At 40.4% G+C, this 15,020-nt stretch overlaps 1 protein-coding gene across 1 annotated transcript in view; it reads left to right on the forward strand.

Moving 5' to 3' along the window:
• The window catches only part of VPS41 (VPS41 subunit of HOPS complex), a 189,093-nt gene that overhangs the window by 148,700 nt on the left and 25,373 nt on the right, over positions 1 to 15,020 (forward strand). The window contains exons 15-21 of the mRNA XM_029233408.1: positions 1,332 to 1,393; positions 2,745 to 2,826; positions 5,149 to 5,241; positions 10,401 to 10,528; positions 12,247 to 12,391; positions 14,564 to 14,605; positions 14,756 to 14,806. Coding sequence (XP_029089241.1) covers positions 1,332 to 1,393; positions 2,745 to 2,826; positions 5,149 to 5,241; positions 10,401 to 10,528; positions 12,247 to 12,391; positions 14,564 to 14,605; positions 14,756 to 14,806 — 603 coding nt within the window. The remainder of the gene's footprint in view (positions 1 to 1,331; positions 1,394 to 2,744; positions 2,827 to 5,148; positions 5,242 to 10,400; positions 10,529 to 12,246; positions 12,392 to 14,563; positions 14,606 to 14,755; positions 14,807 to 15,020) is intronic.

The following is a 15,020-nucleotide window of genomic DNA, read 5'->3' on the forward strand; positions in this document are numbered from 1 at the left end:
GTATATATTATTTATTCTCAACATGCTTGGTGGAGTGAAAGTGAATAGGAGATGATGAAGTTGAGTTGAATATAGACTAAGGCTAGCCTCGAAGTGGAAAGGAGTCAAGACAATGGCTGGGGACTGTGACATCATGGGGAGGTTTTGGGTGATGGTGGGTATTTCGTGTAAGACATTTAACGTGCTTATGCTTAGGGAAAAGAGAGAAAATCAGGTTGAGGTTAAAGGAGCACAGAGTACAGGATGAGTTGGGAGGGAGCATGGACGTGGGGAGAAAGGTTAGAGAAATTGACTCTTCAAAAGAGGCGTCTCTTCTCTGAAACTGTAGATACTGTGATATGTGATCTATTTTCAGAGAAATAAAGTTAAGCACCTTTTCTTCACTCCGTAGTTCCAACAGATTTGAAATACGATTTCCTACACAGTAGTCATTAAAGTGAAAGTTTAATAAACTAAGAACTTTGGGTATTTCCCTTCACTTTTGAAATGGGCATGCCCTTTACATTAATCATGCCTGGACATTTTTCTCCTAGGGTAAGGCAGGCAGAGAGAAAAATGGGCTCCTGCCATTTCTGCTATCCAGGAAGAAGCTCCGCAAAAAATTGTTTGTGCATAAAGTAGAACTTAAAATCCAAGTTTTGTTATATACATTGAGTTCAAGCTTCTCATGCAAATGCTTTTAGGTGGAACTAATCTTTCATAAGAGTCATGAGGCGATCAAGCAAGAGGTCCCCCGTCTCTGGTGACACAGGCCACCTCAAATCCTTTCAGGACTAAGGTGGAATAAGTGAATGAGCACGAATCCTGTGAAGCCAGTCAGTGCATTGCTTTGAGCTCCAGTCTCCTCATCTGTAAACTCGTGGGTTCGAATGACCTGGTTTTCTGAGCTCATTTTCACTTCGATGTTAACTTTAAATATTTCCCTTTCAAATGATCTGTCATTTCATTTTTCCTACAGCATTCCCTCAGACTTGGAATAGAAGAGACAGGTAGCTCACGTTTTAGGGATGAAAGCACAAGAAACAATTTTATATCCAGTGACAACATGAAACTGTTGGATCATGTTTGTCTTATCAGAGATTTCTTCGTAGGAAATTTCTTAGAAGAGGGCAGGCTAGGAGCCTTTAAAGTAGTCACGTTTTTTAAAATTGTAAACTCTAAACTTTGTGAGAATACAAGTATATTTAAATATGCTCAAGAAAGAAATGAGCATAATTACGTAAAGCAAACGAAGATGTATGAACAGGTTCCAGTCAGCGGGCCCACTCAGGAACACAGCCCCAACTTTCCACGTGTTCCAGTTAAGTATGAAATTCCTTCATTTCCCCTAGGACATTGGCTTGGCATATATAAACCACCTGGTGGAGAAAGGAGAGTACGACATAGCGGCACGGTAATCAAGATGTTTTCACAATTATTTGTTAATATAAATAGAATTGAGCCGTGTTAGTGATACGAATAAGTCCTTCTCTACAGTTGACAGACTTTTTTTTTTACATCTTTCTAACAGGGGTTATTTTTGAATAGTAATGCTTTTAACCACAGAATTGATTGATAACATGTTATTTACCCACCTACTGTCTCATTTGCACTAAACGAAAAATGGTTTTCTCGTTACTTAATGAGAAGAGTGTCAGAAATCATGACGAGTCTGATACTTTACCCTTTTTATAAGCTGACAGGTTTGCCTGCCAGTTTCATGAGTGCTGGCAAAAGACCTGATACTCCGGGGTCAGAGACACAGGACCGTCTACCTCAGCAGTAGTCGTGGCCAGAGTACCAGCACTTTCTCCAGATCCCACAGCATGAGGCAGAGAGGCCCAGGTGACTCGGCCCAGGCAGCAGGTTGCGTTACAGGAGAGGGACCCTGGGCTTAGGGTGTCTGATTCTTTTATAATGGGCTTTTATAAAGCCTGCCTGCCCTTGGCTCCAGAGGAAGATGTTATTTTTATTTTACTGGGCAGTAAACAAACCTGCCCTGTGCTCCAGAGGGAGACACAGTCTGTGTCCTCTCACCTCCAGGGCTGTTCACGCTACAAGCATCCTAGGAGAGACAGGACAAAAGGGAAAAGAGAGAAAAAGAGACAGGTTTTTGCAGGACAAAAACCTAAATGGTTTATAGTGGTCGTGTGGGTCTGTGTGGGCAGTTCCCCCTCGAGCTGCACAGTGCCATCTGCAGTACTGCGTGGCTGCCCGGAAACAGTCTTCAGGGCCACTTTTTGTCCCCTGATTTAGGGAAATGTGTTTCTTTGATGTGTAAATCAAAGTTTTATTCATACATGAACATTTTTCTGAATTATATACTGAAGTAGGATTCTAATTTTCTAAAGTATGATTTTGTAGTCCACTATTTAAAGCCATTGAAAAAGTGGTTTCATTGACACTTTTGGGTATGATGATATTTCTTCAAGGCAAGAAGGGTCCCCAGACCAGCAGCACTCATCTGGATAAGTAGGAAACTCAGAACAGAAAAATCAGTGGGAAAACCCCTAATCAAAGTCTTCTGAAAGGGATTCATCTTTATTTATAAGTATTTCATATTTTCATGATTTCCATCAACTTTGTATATGCAGTCAAGTGAGTACCAGTAATACCTTTATGTTCATTGGCACTTGAAATGGAAATTTGTCAAAGTTCTGGGATGAGAGATTTATCTAAACCACTAGGGGAAATGTCTACTTATTCTGTCTCTGTTTGTTTTCTTTATTTATACTTTCTTTTCCCTGGGATGTTTTTACTGCCAGCAAATGCCAGAAAATTCTTGGGAAAAATGCAGCACTCTGGGAATATGAAGTTTATAAATTTAAAGAAATTGGACAGCTTAAGGTAAGCATAGCTTTATTTTTAACTCTAATTTTTGTATGTAGTATATTAACATTGAGATGGAAATAAAATTAATAGTAATGAGTTCTTTATTGGGAAGCGAGTACTATTTCAGCTAGAAAGAAAAACTTGTAGAAATTAGTTACCAAATAGAAATCTGGTTTATATTTTATGTGCATAAAATATATACAAATGTATTACATATATGATATGTTTTCACTTTCTTATGTCCCTCCAATTCCCTCTGTGTTCAGATGGAAGTTTTCATGTTCTTTTTAATGAATGTGGAAAACAGGTATAGTCTCATCACCGTAGATTATAATAAACATAAGGCTTTTTTCACATGTACTGAAGAATTAGTGCATTTTCCAGCATCTTACTTGCTGGAAGACAAATGGAAAATTTTGACCAGGTAGCTCGAACAAATAATTTTGATATTTTTTTTATCTTTCGTTTTAGTTTACAGTATCTAAACTAATCAATAAAGTATTCCTATATCTGGAGATCTGTTTAAAACGTTTTTTAAAAACCTTTCAGTATTTGTGAGCCTCTTCAGTGTTCTCTTAGAATTATGAACATGCTTTTAAAAATTCTAGTTATTCACCTGGCCAGCCCCTTGCCTTGTCCTCTGCTTGCCCCATAAATGTAACTCTTCTCCAGGAGACCCTCAAGGACACTTCTCGTCATGTTTATTGGATTGACCTTGGGGGATCTTCTCCAGTCCTGCGGCCATGTTTACCATGATGGCTCCATCACCCAGACCTCTACTTTGAATTCCTTATCTATGTTGGAAGCGTGTGATGGACATTTTTCCTTGTGTGTACATGCTGCTGAGAATGATCACTCAGATTAATGTGAATCCATTTCCCTCCCAAGTTTGGTCCCTCTCCTTTCAATCTTTGTGTACCACATCACAGTATACTCATTTCTCCATGCTTAATAGCTCAAAGCCACTGTCTTTTTTTTTTTTTTAACATCTTTATTGGAGTATAATTGCTTTGCAGTGTTGTGCTAGTTGCTGCTGTATAACAAAGTGAATCAGCTATATGTATACATATGTCCCCATAACCCCTCTCTCTTGCGTCTCCCTCCCACCCTCCCTATCCCACCCCTCTAGATGGTCACAAAGCACTGGGCTGATCTCCCTGTGCTATGCAGCTAAAGCCATTGTCTTGATGAGAACATCTAACTCACCTCCTTATTCTGTTTTATCTCCAGTTCTTGTCAGTTTCACTTTGTCAGTACCAGTTGGGCCTCTCCTCCCTCTCTGGTACCACTGCCTTAACTCCCGCCTGAACTATTGCAAGGGCCTTCCGGCAGATCTATAGACAACCCTAACCCACAGTTAGCCGTTTAAAAACGAAATGTGCTCCTCTCATTTCCTTCCTGCTCAGAGCATAAAATCTGAATCCCTTTCATGACCCCACGTCACCTTCCTCTTCAGCCTCATCTCCCTCCCGTGACCCCCATCTCACATGTCTGAGCCATGCTGACCTCCCTGCATGCAGAGTGTGCATTCATGGTTCCATGCCTTTGCCCATGCTGTTCCCTCTACCAGGGTGCCCTTCCCCCTCTCTCTTGGCCTGACAGGCCCCTGGCATCTGTCACTTCTGCTTCAGTCTCCAAGATCCACCTCGCCACAGCATCTTGTTTGCCCCTCTCTCAAGACACTTAGCACGCAATATTGCAACTGGCTGTTTAGATATCTGCATATCTTCCCTCTGAAGCTGTGAGCTCCTGGGGACAGTGCCTGGAGCTCTGGGTCCCCAGGACAGAGCATGGCGATTGGTGGGTAGTGCACTGCAGAACCATTTACAGTGTTTGGAAATTCAACACTTAACACAGTGCTGAAGTAGCTAAAAACACAAGGTTTATTTTCCCTTAATTTCAAACGATGATTATGGGTTTTTAAAGGTTGATGTATTCCATTTTAAGGAAGAAAAAAAAAAAGATGAATAGATGACCTATAAGTCCTTGATTACTTCAGAAGTTGACTTTTATCATCATTCTCCCTAATATTACTTAGATTTTCATTAATTCATCAGGAAGAACAGAGAGATAATGTTTAACTTAATCGAGGCAGTGTCTTTTATTCATTCATTCATACATGTAGACACCTTATCTATACTTTTTAAAATGTATTGTAACATGTTATAAGAAGGTAGAGCTTACTTGAATCTTTTCTCTTCGTAATATTTTTCCAAAGTACTCTGTTGCCTTAAGTTTTTAAAGTAAATGTATATTTTTATATGTGCTGCCTCTTTGGAGTACAGTTTTATTTTGCTACTTTTTAAAGATTTTTTTTTTTGCCTTATCCTTCCTTAGGCTATTAGTCCTTATTTGCCAAGAGGGGATCCAGTTCTGAAACCACTCATCTATGAAATGATCTTGCATGAATTTTTGGAAAGTGATTATGAGGTATGACATTCCAACATGGTCAAATTGTTCTCAGTGAAAAATGTTATGAAATCTAGAAAAATGGTACACTGGAGCAGCTGGCTTAAAGGCAGCAGATTTGCAGTTTCTCTGTGGTAGATGAAACTGAGATACATACACTCTGATGACCACTGATGGTTTTTTTTTTTTTTTTGCGGTACGTGGGCCTCTCACTGCTGCGGCCTCTCCCGTTGCGGAGCACAGGCTCCGGACGCGCAGGCTCAGCGGCCGTGGCTCACGGGCCCAGCCGCTCCGCGGCACGTGGGATCTTCCCGGACCGGGGCACGAACCCGCGTCCCCTGCATCGGCAGGCGGACTCCCAACCACTGCGCCACCAGGGAAGCCCGCCACTGATGTTTATGTGGACCTTGTTACGGAAAATGTCGAATCCATGGACGTTTTGAATATTTCCTTAAAGCTACCTCCTCGATAGAGCTGAAGGGAGAGGACCAAGCGCCGTTTGGGGGAATTCATAAATAGAACAGCATCTGCTAATGATGCTTCTCCTACCCTTAAAGAATCCAGAACTTTCTAATACTTGAGTCTCAGAACTAAGTTTGCCAAAGGAGGATTGCAGAGAAATTGGGACGCAGGTAGGGGGAAGGGGATTGGAAATGATCTTTTTTGCTTATTGTTTAAGGAGGAAGGTGGTACTTAAACTGCTTATCTACTGTACGCGCTGCGCTTTTACATGCATGTTGCGATATTATACTCCCAGCAACACTATACATAGTAATATCCAATTTTACAGAGGAACTAAAAATTAAATAACTTGCCTAAGGCCATCCATAATAGGTATGCCTGGGTTTGACTTTAAATTTGGTGTTTGCATGCACCCACAATGGATGATAATTTTTTAAGTTTGTTCCTTTAAAATGCATTTATTCAGAAAGTCTCTGTTCCGTGTGCCTACTGCATTCCAGGAATGTGCTGGGCGCTAAGCATGCAGATGTGAATGAAATGATGCGCATTTAGCAATAGCTCTAGTCTGAGTCACACCCAAGCATATAAACCAGCAGTTCTCAACAGAGGTGGATTCCCCCACCCGCACCCCCGTCCCCCAGGGGACATCTGGCAATGTCTGGAGACATCTGTGATTGTCACAACTGGGGAATTGGCACTACAGGCATTTAGTGGGTGGTGGCCAGCAAGGATGCTGCGAAACATCCTACAACACACAGGATAGCCCCGCTATGACAAAGAATTATCTGTCCTCAAGTGTCAACAGGACTGAGTTTGAGGACCCCTGATATAAACAGATAAATTATTACGTTACATGCTGGGTGCTCTAATAAAGCTAGCCACGAAACGTGGTGGGAAGACTCAGCGTTCACCCGCTTCTGACTAGAGGAAAAGATGGTATTTCTCGTGGGCAGGTTCTAGACAAGGCTGGTAAGCTCTTTATCAGAGCTGGTGCTGAGACGATCCATCAGTCAGGAGGTATCGGACCACCGACTGCTGTTCTCCAGTTTCTGCCCAAACTTCAAAGTCTTTCATAAAAGTGGCAGCATCTTAGGCTCCTTATAAAGTTCGGGGACCTAACCCAGTGATCAGTTTTCATTTTTGGTACCTCACTGTATGTTGCAGGTTGTCACTGCCTTTGTACATTCTGATGTTATGTTTTGAAAATAAGGAAGACTTTATTTACAGCTTTTCTCCTTCCCACAAGAATGCGGAGTGGCTTGCGGAAAGGTTAATAGATAGAATGGAAATTCCCTAGCAGTCCAGTGGTTAGGACTCCGCACTTCCACTGCAGAGGGCCTGGGTTTGATCCCTGGTCGGAGAACTAAGATCCTGCATGCTACACGGTGCAGCCTTAAAAAAAAAAAAAAAAAAACCACCAAAAAGAAAGGTTAATAGATAGAAAGAGACAATCAGAGAGGGAATGAGAAAAAGAACTCCTGTGTTTTGAATGCCTACTGAGATACTTTTTTAACAAATAACCGATTCAATTTAAGGAGGAGTAATAATGCAAACACTATATTTTAACTCTGAGATGGTTTTTAGAGCTTAAGATCCAAAGGGACCTTTAAGATGGTGCACTTTTATCCTGATAACTCGCACACTTGGTCAGTTACTGTCGGCCACGTGTTCCTGGATACGCCAGATTCAAGCATCCTGTTGCCTGTGTGACCTATGTAGTTCCTTTACTGTTCCAAGCCTGTATTCTTATCATAGGAAGGGACTACGTGCTTTCGGATGAATTAAACTTGAACAACGTATTTCTTTAATAGCTGTACAAACTAATGAAGGCAGCATCTCTTCATGCTCTCTTATCACCATGTGCTCTGGTACCATAATCCAGTCTTCGCTACCAGCATGGGTCTGTTCCTTTCCAGGTCTTTACGGAAGAGTCTATGGTAATAGTTTCTGCCATTTGTGCTAGGTGCCAACTGCTAAAGTCTCGGAGCTTGGTTTCTTTTCATTTCCTATTCAGTCCAATTCAGCACATCTTTATTTAGAACCTACCCTGGTCAACAATTGGGCTGAGTACTTACTTGGATCCAAGAGAAATAAAAACACAGTCCCAGGCTTCAGTGGGCTTACAGACTGACTGGGGAGACTGTGTTAATAAGCTTTAAGCAACTAGAAAATAAGACAGGCAGAGCAAGGTGTTTTAAGAGATCTAATGAGAGGCCATTATTGGCCGTAGTTATTGGAAAAGGTTTATTCTGTGAAGACTTACAATGGACTTCTCTTTCTCTCCAGTACGTTCTGAGTACACAGAGTGGCTGTCATAAATTTTCCATCTTTGTACATCTTCCCAAAAGAAAGAAAATTATGAGTGTTCTGTGAACATGATGGAAAGAGTATGAGCTTTATTTTGAAATACCGAAGCTTAGTATACGTGTCCTGTTTTTAAAGTAATGTAATTTAACCATAAAAAAGCAATTTTATTATTTGTATGACTCTGTTACAATTCATGATTCAACCCTCATTTTTTCAAGAAACTGTTTTCTTTTGACTGAGACTGAAAGAAATAAGCATGACTCAAAGCTTGTAGATGTTTTTTCCTGAATATTTTAGGGTGTCTGCCTGGTCAGTACTATTAAGAAGTTTATAAATAATTTGGTTTGTCATAAGCTCTTATAAATAATTCGCATTTTAGCTTCCATCATTCTCCGTTTCATGTTTAATTTTGAATTGTCACATAATTAATCAGATAGCAGTGTTCTGTAGCAACATTTTTGATCACATATAATGTGGATGAAAATTTTGTGCTGCTAAATATAGCACTAAACGTCAGATTAAAAATAAAAATATATGAACAGTATTTTCTTGGAGGTACTGGTTCTTCATAACTTCTTTGTACGGGGTTTCTACTGACATGCATACAGCTTTGCCTTTTAATTTACAGCCTAGCAGAATTATTTTAAATAGTGAAGTTTTGCTTCATAATATTAATGACAAATGTATAAGCATGTTAAAAATGGGACAATTTCTATGGCATTTCATTTAATGAATAGTCTTTAATCTTACAGAAAGACCCGAATGAACTTTCTGACCAACCCGATATGATGGGCACCAGGGGGTTCTCTGATTTTGCCACTGGATCGTAATAGCTCCCTGATTGCTCTGTCCTCTAATTAATGATAAAGGCCCCAGGGGTGATTTCGTCAGTATTTTTTAGCACATTTATTCAAAGGTACACAAAGCCAGTTAAGCAGAGAAAAGCCTAACGTGAAATGGGATCAATGTTTATTTCAGTTTACGTTGGAGTCCTCAGGTTTTTATCGCACAACATGACCTGTCATTTTGTCTTATTTTGTATTAGAAGTTGGCAGTACTGCAAGGCCGTTGCCTGAATCATGGGAAAGAGGAAAAGGAGCCAGGCTTTCTTCTTTTCCTGAACAGTATTACCTCTGGTTTCAGGTCTACTGAGAGCTGCCGGTATTGGGGTGGAAATCTTTTCAGGACTTTTATCTTATAAATTGCAGAGTCTTAAGAAAGCAGAAACTTGATCCAACATATTTTGATTCAGAGAACATTTCAGTGTTCTGGTTTAGTAGTTTTATGAAATGTATCCTCTTTACTTCGTGACTGTCCTTCCCAAATCTCTCAAGTCAAACTGCAGTCATGTTCATATGAAGGAAGGTTGCAGTTTGAATGGAAAATGTGCAGCCTCTTCTGGTCTTTTGCCATCCTTGCCAGGAGTTTCTTTGGCAGAAAACAACTATATTCCTGATTATTTTTGTGATTTTCTTCTCAGCAAACCCTGGTAGTTTATAGAAGCAAATTCCACCACACAATTTTCACTTCTAAATATCATTTAAACCAATTCAAAGTAGTTCATTAAAGCATTTGTTGAGTTATTTAATATAAATAATATGATTTTTTTCAATAATGTGAAGATTTTTACTTCTATTTGCTACCTTTGAAAACATCTACAGTTTTCTTTTGTTTTTTTTTTTTTTCTAAAAGTTGTCAAGGATCAGTAAGTAAACAGCTCCGCAATACTTTGAGTCACAGGGGCTAAAGTTGAGAATCAGGACGGCACGGCTGCCCAGAACACTGGCCAAGAATCAGCCCTGGAGGGAAACAGGATCCAATCAGGGGGTCTGGAGTTTTCTATCAGAACCACAAAATTTGAGATCGAGAGAGAGTCAGGGTAAGAGCAGGGGACAGACTTGAACCAGTGTCCTAAATCCCCAAACAAAACTAGGTTTTGAGGCATGAGGGGAAGGAAGATAGAGATGATAACTTGTTGAAGGTGGGATGCCGGGTGAATCCACTGTGGAGGCAAAGCCACTGTGTGCTCAGTACTGGCTGTGCAGCTGACTTGGACAGTATCTGTAAGATGTTAAAGATGTTCTCCAAGTGTTACCGCTAGTCCAGAATGAGGAGAGAACAAGTCAGACCTAAATTCTGCCTCTGCAGTGGCAGTTGGAGGGACCTGGGGGCCTTGCTTCCTTGTGCATTTCATCCAGTCACAAGAGAAGGGATGGTGAATGGGGATGCGTATGCGGACATTGTGTGCCTCCCTCACCACCCGTGAAAACTGATGATATGTTTATGGACCAATGTTTTAATCCTAATGTGATCTTATCTGTTTTCCATAAATAGTTTTAGGAATTGTATGAACTCTTTGGATTGTTTTTCTGTTTAAAGAGTGTGCTTCCTCTGTTCTCCCGCTTGGTTAGGGTTTTGCCACACTGATCCGAGAATGGCCGGGAGATCTGTACAACAATTCAGTAATAGTTCAAGCAGTTCGGGATCATCTGAAGAAAGACAGTCAGAACAGAACCTTACTTAAAACCCTGGCAGAATTGTGAGTATATTTTAGCGCTTCTTTTTTCCAAATCAATCTACATGAAAAGTCTTTCCCATTTTAGATCTGTCAAACTGAATTGGGAGGATGCAGATCTATACTGTTTTCCTATACACACTCTTAGTAAAAATCTTTCGTAAGCCTCCGGTCAACAACGAGAACATAAGGTAAGGAAATTGTGTGAAACTTACAATAGTAATGTCATCTGCTTCCCAGAGGAGAGGAACCCTAACCACAATCGCTTGGTAGAGGCAGTGGTTCAGCTAGGGAAGGGTGCCAGGTCTTAGACTCCTCAAGCAAATCAGTTTCCCAGTGAGGCGCTGGATTCTGTCATTCTTGGATCTGCAAGTCAGTAAATTTCTCAAACCACAGACTCCTTATCTATAAGATCACAGGTGACAATTCCTTATGGGATGGTTTTCATGAGAATCTTGCATGATACCACTACACCAGTGGTGCAAGGGATGTTTTTTTTTTTTTTTTTTTTTTTTTTTGCGGTACGCGGGCCTCTCACTGTTGTGGCCTCTCCCGTTGCGGAGCACAGGCTCCGGAGGCGCAGGCTCAGCGGCCATGGCTCACGGGCCCAGCCGCTCCGCGGCATGTGGGATCTTCCCGGACCGGGGCACGAACCCATGTCCCCTGAATTGGCAGGCGGACTCTCAACCACTGTGCCACCAGGGAAGCTCCAAGGGATGGTTTTAATGAAGTTTCATCATCAAGAGCTAAGTGCAGTGCCTGGCACTGAATTAGGGCTTAGAAAACGGAAGCCTGGTTAATGCTTTTCATATTCATTGGGTGCTTTCGGTGACCGGGCTTTTGCCATATGCCTATGACGCAGAGGTAGATAAGATACACCCATGCCCTCTAGGAACTTTGGTTTAGTGAAACAAGCAGCACACTGCAGTTAATCTCAGAGAGACCATCCCGCTTCAGCCCCTCAACACTCCCCCCACCTCAGACAACCTGCTCCAGCATCCTCGTACATCTTTTGCCCAAGACCAAGAAAGGTACACCAAAATGGCCTAGAATTTCAGGGCTGCTTAAGACTTTGCACAGAAGGGGACACGTTTGTGGCCTTCTGAGTTGGAACACTAAGGATTTTCTTCTGGAAACTGTTCTAGTTTTCCTTGGATTCTGTAGTACTAACATGGTACTGGTAATACTATTAATTCTGTAGTGCTAAGAATGGATTCCCAGTGCAGTTTAGGTTCTGTTGGCATTTAGGAGCTGGCTTAGGGAATTAAGCAATGTGAAAAACACTGTTTCAACAGGAAAACACATTTAAATTTTATACAACCTCCTTGCAGAGAAGCTTTTGGAATATCACCCCTTTGTCAGCTGAACACTGCTTGTAAGAATTTTAACTGATTTTTCTGTTACTAGAATAAGAATTTCCTTCATGTGGGGTCGTAATTTCTTTGGTATATGGATTTCTCTAAAAAATTTTGAGAGTTTACTTTTTTAAGAAAAATTTTATTAGTTGAATATTGTAAATATTCTAAAATTTTGGTGAGATGGGAAGCAAGGTTCTGAGAAAGAAGTACTTATTGGTCACATATAGTTAAATCCCAAGGAACGCTTTTCTAAATAAAATTAGCTTTTCTCTCTAAACAAGTTTTTCAGTTTTCATTAATGTAAAACATGATTTACATGTGTGTATCTGTGTGTTTTATTAGATGTGTTGGTGAACATTAATGTAAAATCTTTTGTCTCACCAGGTACACCTATGACAAAAACTATGGCAATGCTCTGGAAATATACTTAACGTTAAGACATAAGGATGTTTTCCAGTTGATCCACAAGCATAATCTTTTCAGTTCTATCAAGGATAAAATTGTTTTATTAATGGATTTTGATTCCGAGGTAATGTGTTTCTTTTTTTTTTTAATTTTTACTTTTTGGGTTTTTGTTTGTTTGTTTGTTTGTTTTGCGGTACATGGGCCTCTCACTATTGTGGCCTCTCCCATTGCGGAGCACAGGCTCCGGACGCGCAGGCTCAGTGGCCATGGCTCACGGGCCCAGCCGCTCTGCGGCATGTGGGATCTTCCCGGACCGGGGCACGAACCCGTGTCCCCTGCGCCGGCAGGCGGACTCTCAACCACTGCACCACCAGGGAAGCCCTTAATTTTTATTTTTTTTAAATTTTTCTTGGAGTGTAGTTGATTTACAGTGTGTGTTAGTTTCAGGTGTACAGCAAAGTGAATGAGGTATAATGTGTTTCTTATTTTCCTACTGGTAAATTATTTGTGCTGTCCCAAGTTTTTAATAATTAGACATTTGTCCACATGCTGGAGGAGTTGATAAATCACATAACTTGGCTGCATGCTGGTCATGTTCAGCGCCTTCTGACCCTCCCTGGATGTTACTCTAGTAGTTGGCATTGAGGAATCCTTTACTTGATGTGTTTATTCTGTAAAAGCAATCATAATTTGACGTGGAACTTTTGAAGTTGTGTTTGTGTGTATGAAATAATTTTATTTTGGTAAAACCATTCATATAACTCATAGAAACAGAGAATCTAGCCATATGCTTTAGCTCATTCAACCCTACTAATTGTATGTCCCAGAATTCAAATTTTAAGTAAACTACTTTGATCCATTTGTTGCAGTTTTATTCCTTGGTATTCACAGCTTTAGCATGTGGAGTTTCCACTGGGCTCAGATGATGCTCAGACTGATACATGTGGGATGCATCACTTTATTACAGGACAGATTTGAAGAGTGCAGTGCTTGTCTCAGGAGGGTACCCTACCTCCACAGCTCACAGTGGCTCTTGTAAAGTGATACAGACTGTGTGTTTTAAACAAAGAAAAGTTGATGCAAGTGCTAATGATGGAAAGAAAGAGATTCATACAACACAGTGGTTCTTATTCCAAAAAATCGAAATTTTAGTTAGAGTAGAACCCTTAAGGCTCTAAAAGGGTCGCTTGAATTCTTAAAAATTTTATTTTACTGTGTTTAGTGGTATTATGTGTTATATATCTATTACGTGCTATATATTAGTTTTCACACGCTTAAACAGGAGCTAAATCCACTTTTTTCTGAAAGATGCTTTTAGCCCATTTTTCATACTGAAGGAGTCAAGTCCCTAGGCAGTACAGATCTAAAAATAATTAGTGCAGTTCCCAGGAAGTTCAGGGGACAGAGGTTCTGCTTTTCTGGAAGAAAATGATGAAGAGGATGAGAAGCTTAAATAGAAATTAATTACATTTTCCCCATATCCAGTCTCCCCTTACGCCGACCCCACTCCTATGTGTCTCAGGAGCCTAGTTTTGCCTATGAAGCTATAGACAAAAGTTGAATGAGCTCAAAATAATTGCTATTCAAGAGCATGGACCCAAGTTAAGGAATCAGAGAACTTTGTAATTAGAAAATAACTTAAGGATAATCTCTTCCAACGTCCTAATAGAGAGAAAAAAATGTTCGCAGCGGACAGGTAGGCAATGTAATAGCAGAGTCAAGGACAAGACCCAGGTATTCTGTATGAGGCTCAATCTGGTGGGCTGTCTTCCCACTACCTCTTGCTACAGGCACTGTCTAACTTGTGTTTCATGAATGTTAACGGTGGCTAAAGTCAGTTCTAAAAATCCATAAGCTTTATATTGTTATGAAGCTTTAGCTATCTTTTCTTTTTCTTCTTTTTTTTTTTTTTTTTTCCTGACTCTTATCCTCTTCTCCACATAAGACCAGCTTCTTGTATCTGTGGAATCTGTAGAGGGACTCAGTCAATATTCAGGTGGCCAGAAGCAAAGCTCATTTTTGTGGTACTCTACACTCTACAGATGTTTTGTATTAGTGAGTCGTAGCAAGGCACTATTTTAAGTCTATGCAAAGCACAGAGACCTCAGATTAAAACACATTTTAAAATGCATGTAGAAACATCTCACTGAAGGACCACTGTAAAGCTAAGAACCTTCTCATCTGTGTAAAATAAGCCCTCTGCCTTTAATGGTGATACCTTATCCAATACATTGTATTCTGTGTTCTCTTTTTTCTATGGCAAATTTCAATGACTGGTTATTTTTTCATATTGCAGAAAGCTGTTGACATGCTTCTGGACAACGAAGATAAAATTTCAGTGAGTGCCTTTTGTTTTTACATGTGTTCAAACAGATGAGTGTCTGGGACCGCTATCGCCATAAAGAAGAGAGATGTTTGTCAGATAATTTTGCAGCTATGTTTGTGTCCTCCTAAACTCTACGTTAAAAGAAAAATTTTTCTTCTGTAGATTAAAAAGGTAGTGGAAGAATTAGAAGACAGACCAGAGTTGCAGCACGTGGTAAGCATGACAGTCCTCTTCTTTTGCCCTTTGATTGAACAGGAAGGCAAATCACCTTACAGTATTGGTCTGAGAAGACTGGAGTGAACACTTCAGGTTCATATTCAGATGGGAGGTTTGACCGCAAACAACATTCTGTAATTATTATAATGCAGCATATGCTCTGAATCCAGATGAGGAATTAATAACAGCTCAGGTACTTTAACTGACTCAC

Source organism: Monodon monoceros, unplaced genomic scaffold (genome assembly GCF_005190385.1).
Source record: "Monodon monoceros isolate NGI ecotype Baffin Bay Population unplaced genomic scaffold, NGI_Narwhal_1 Super_Scaffold_2, whole genome shotgun sequence".
In the NCBI taxonomy this organism is placed as follows: Eukaryota; Metazoa; Chordata; class Mammalia; order Artiodactyla; family Monodontidae; genus Monodon; species Monodon monoceros.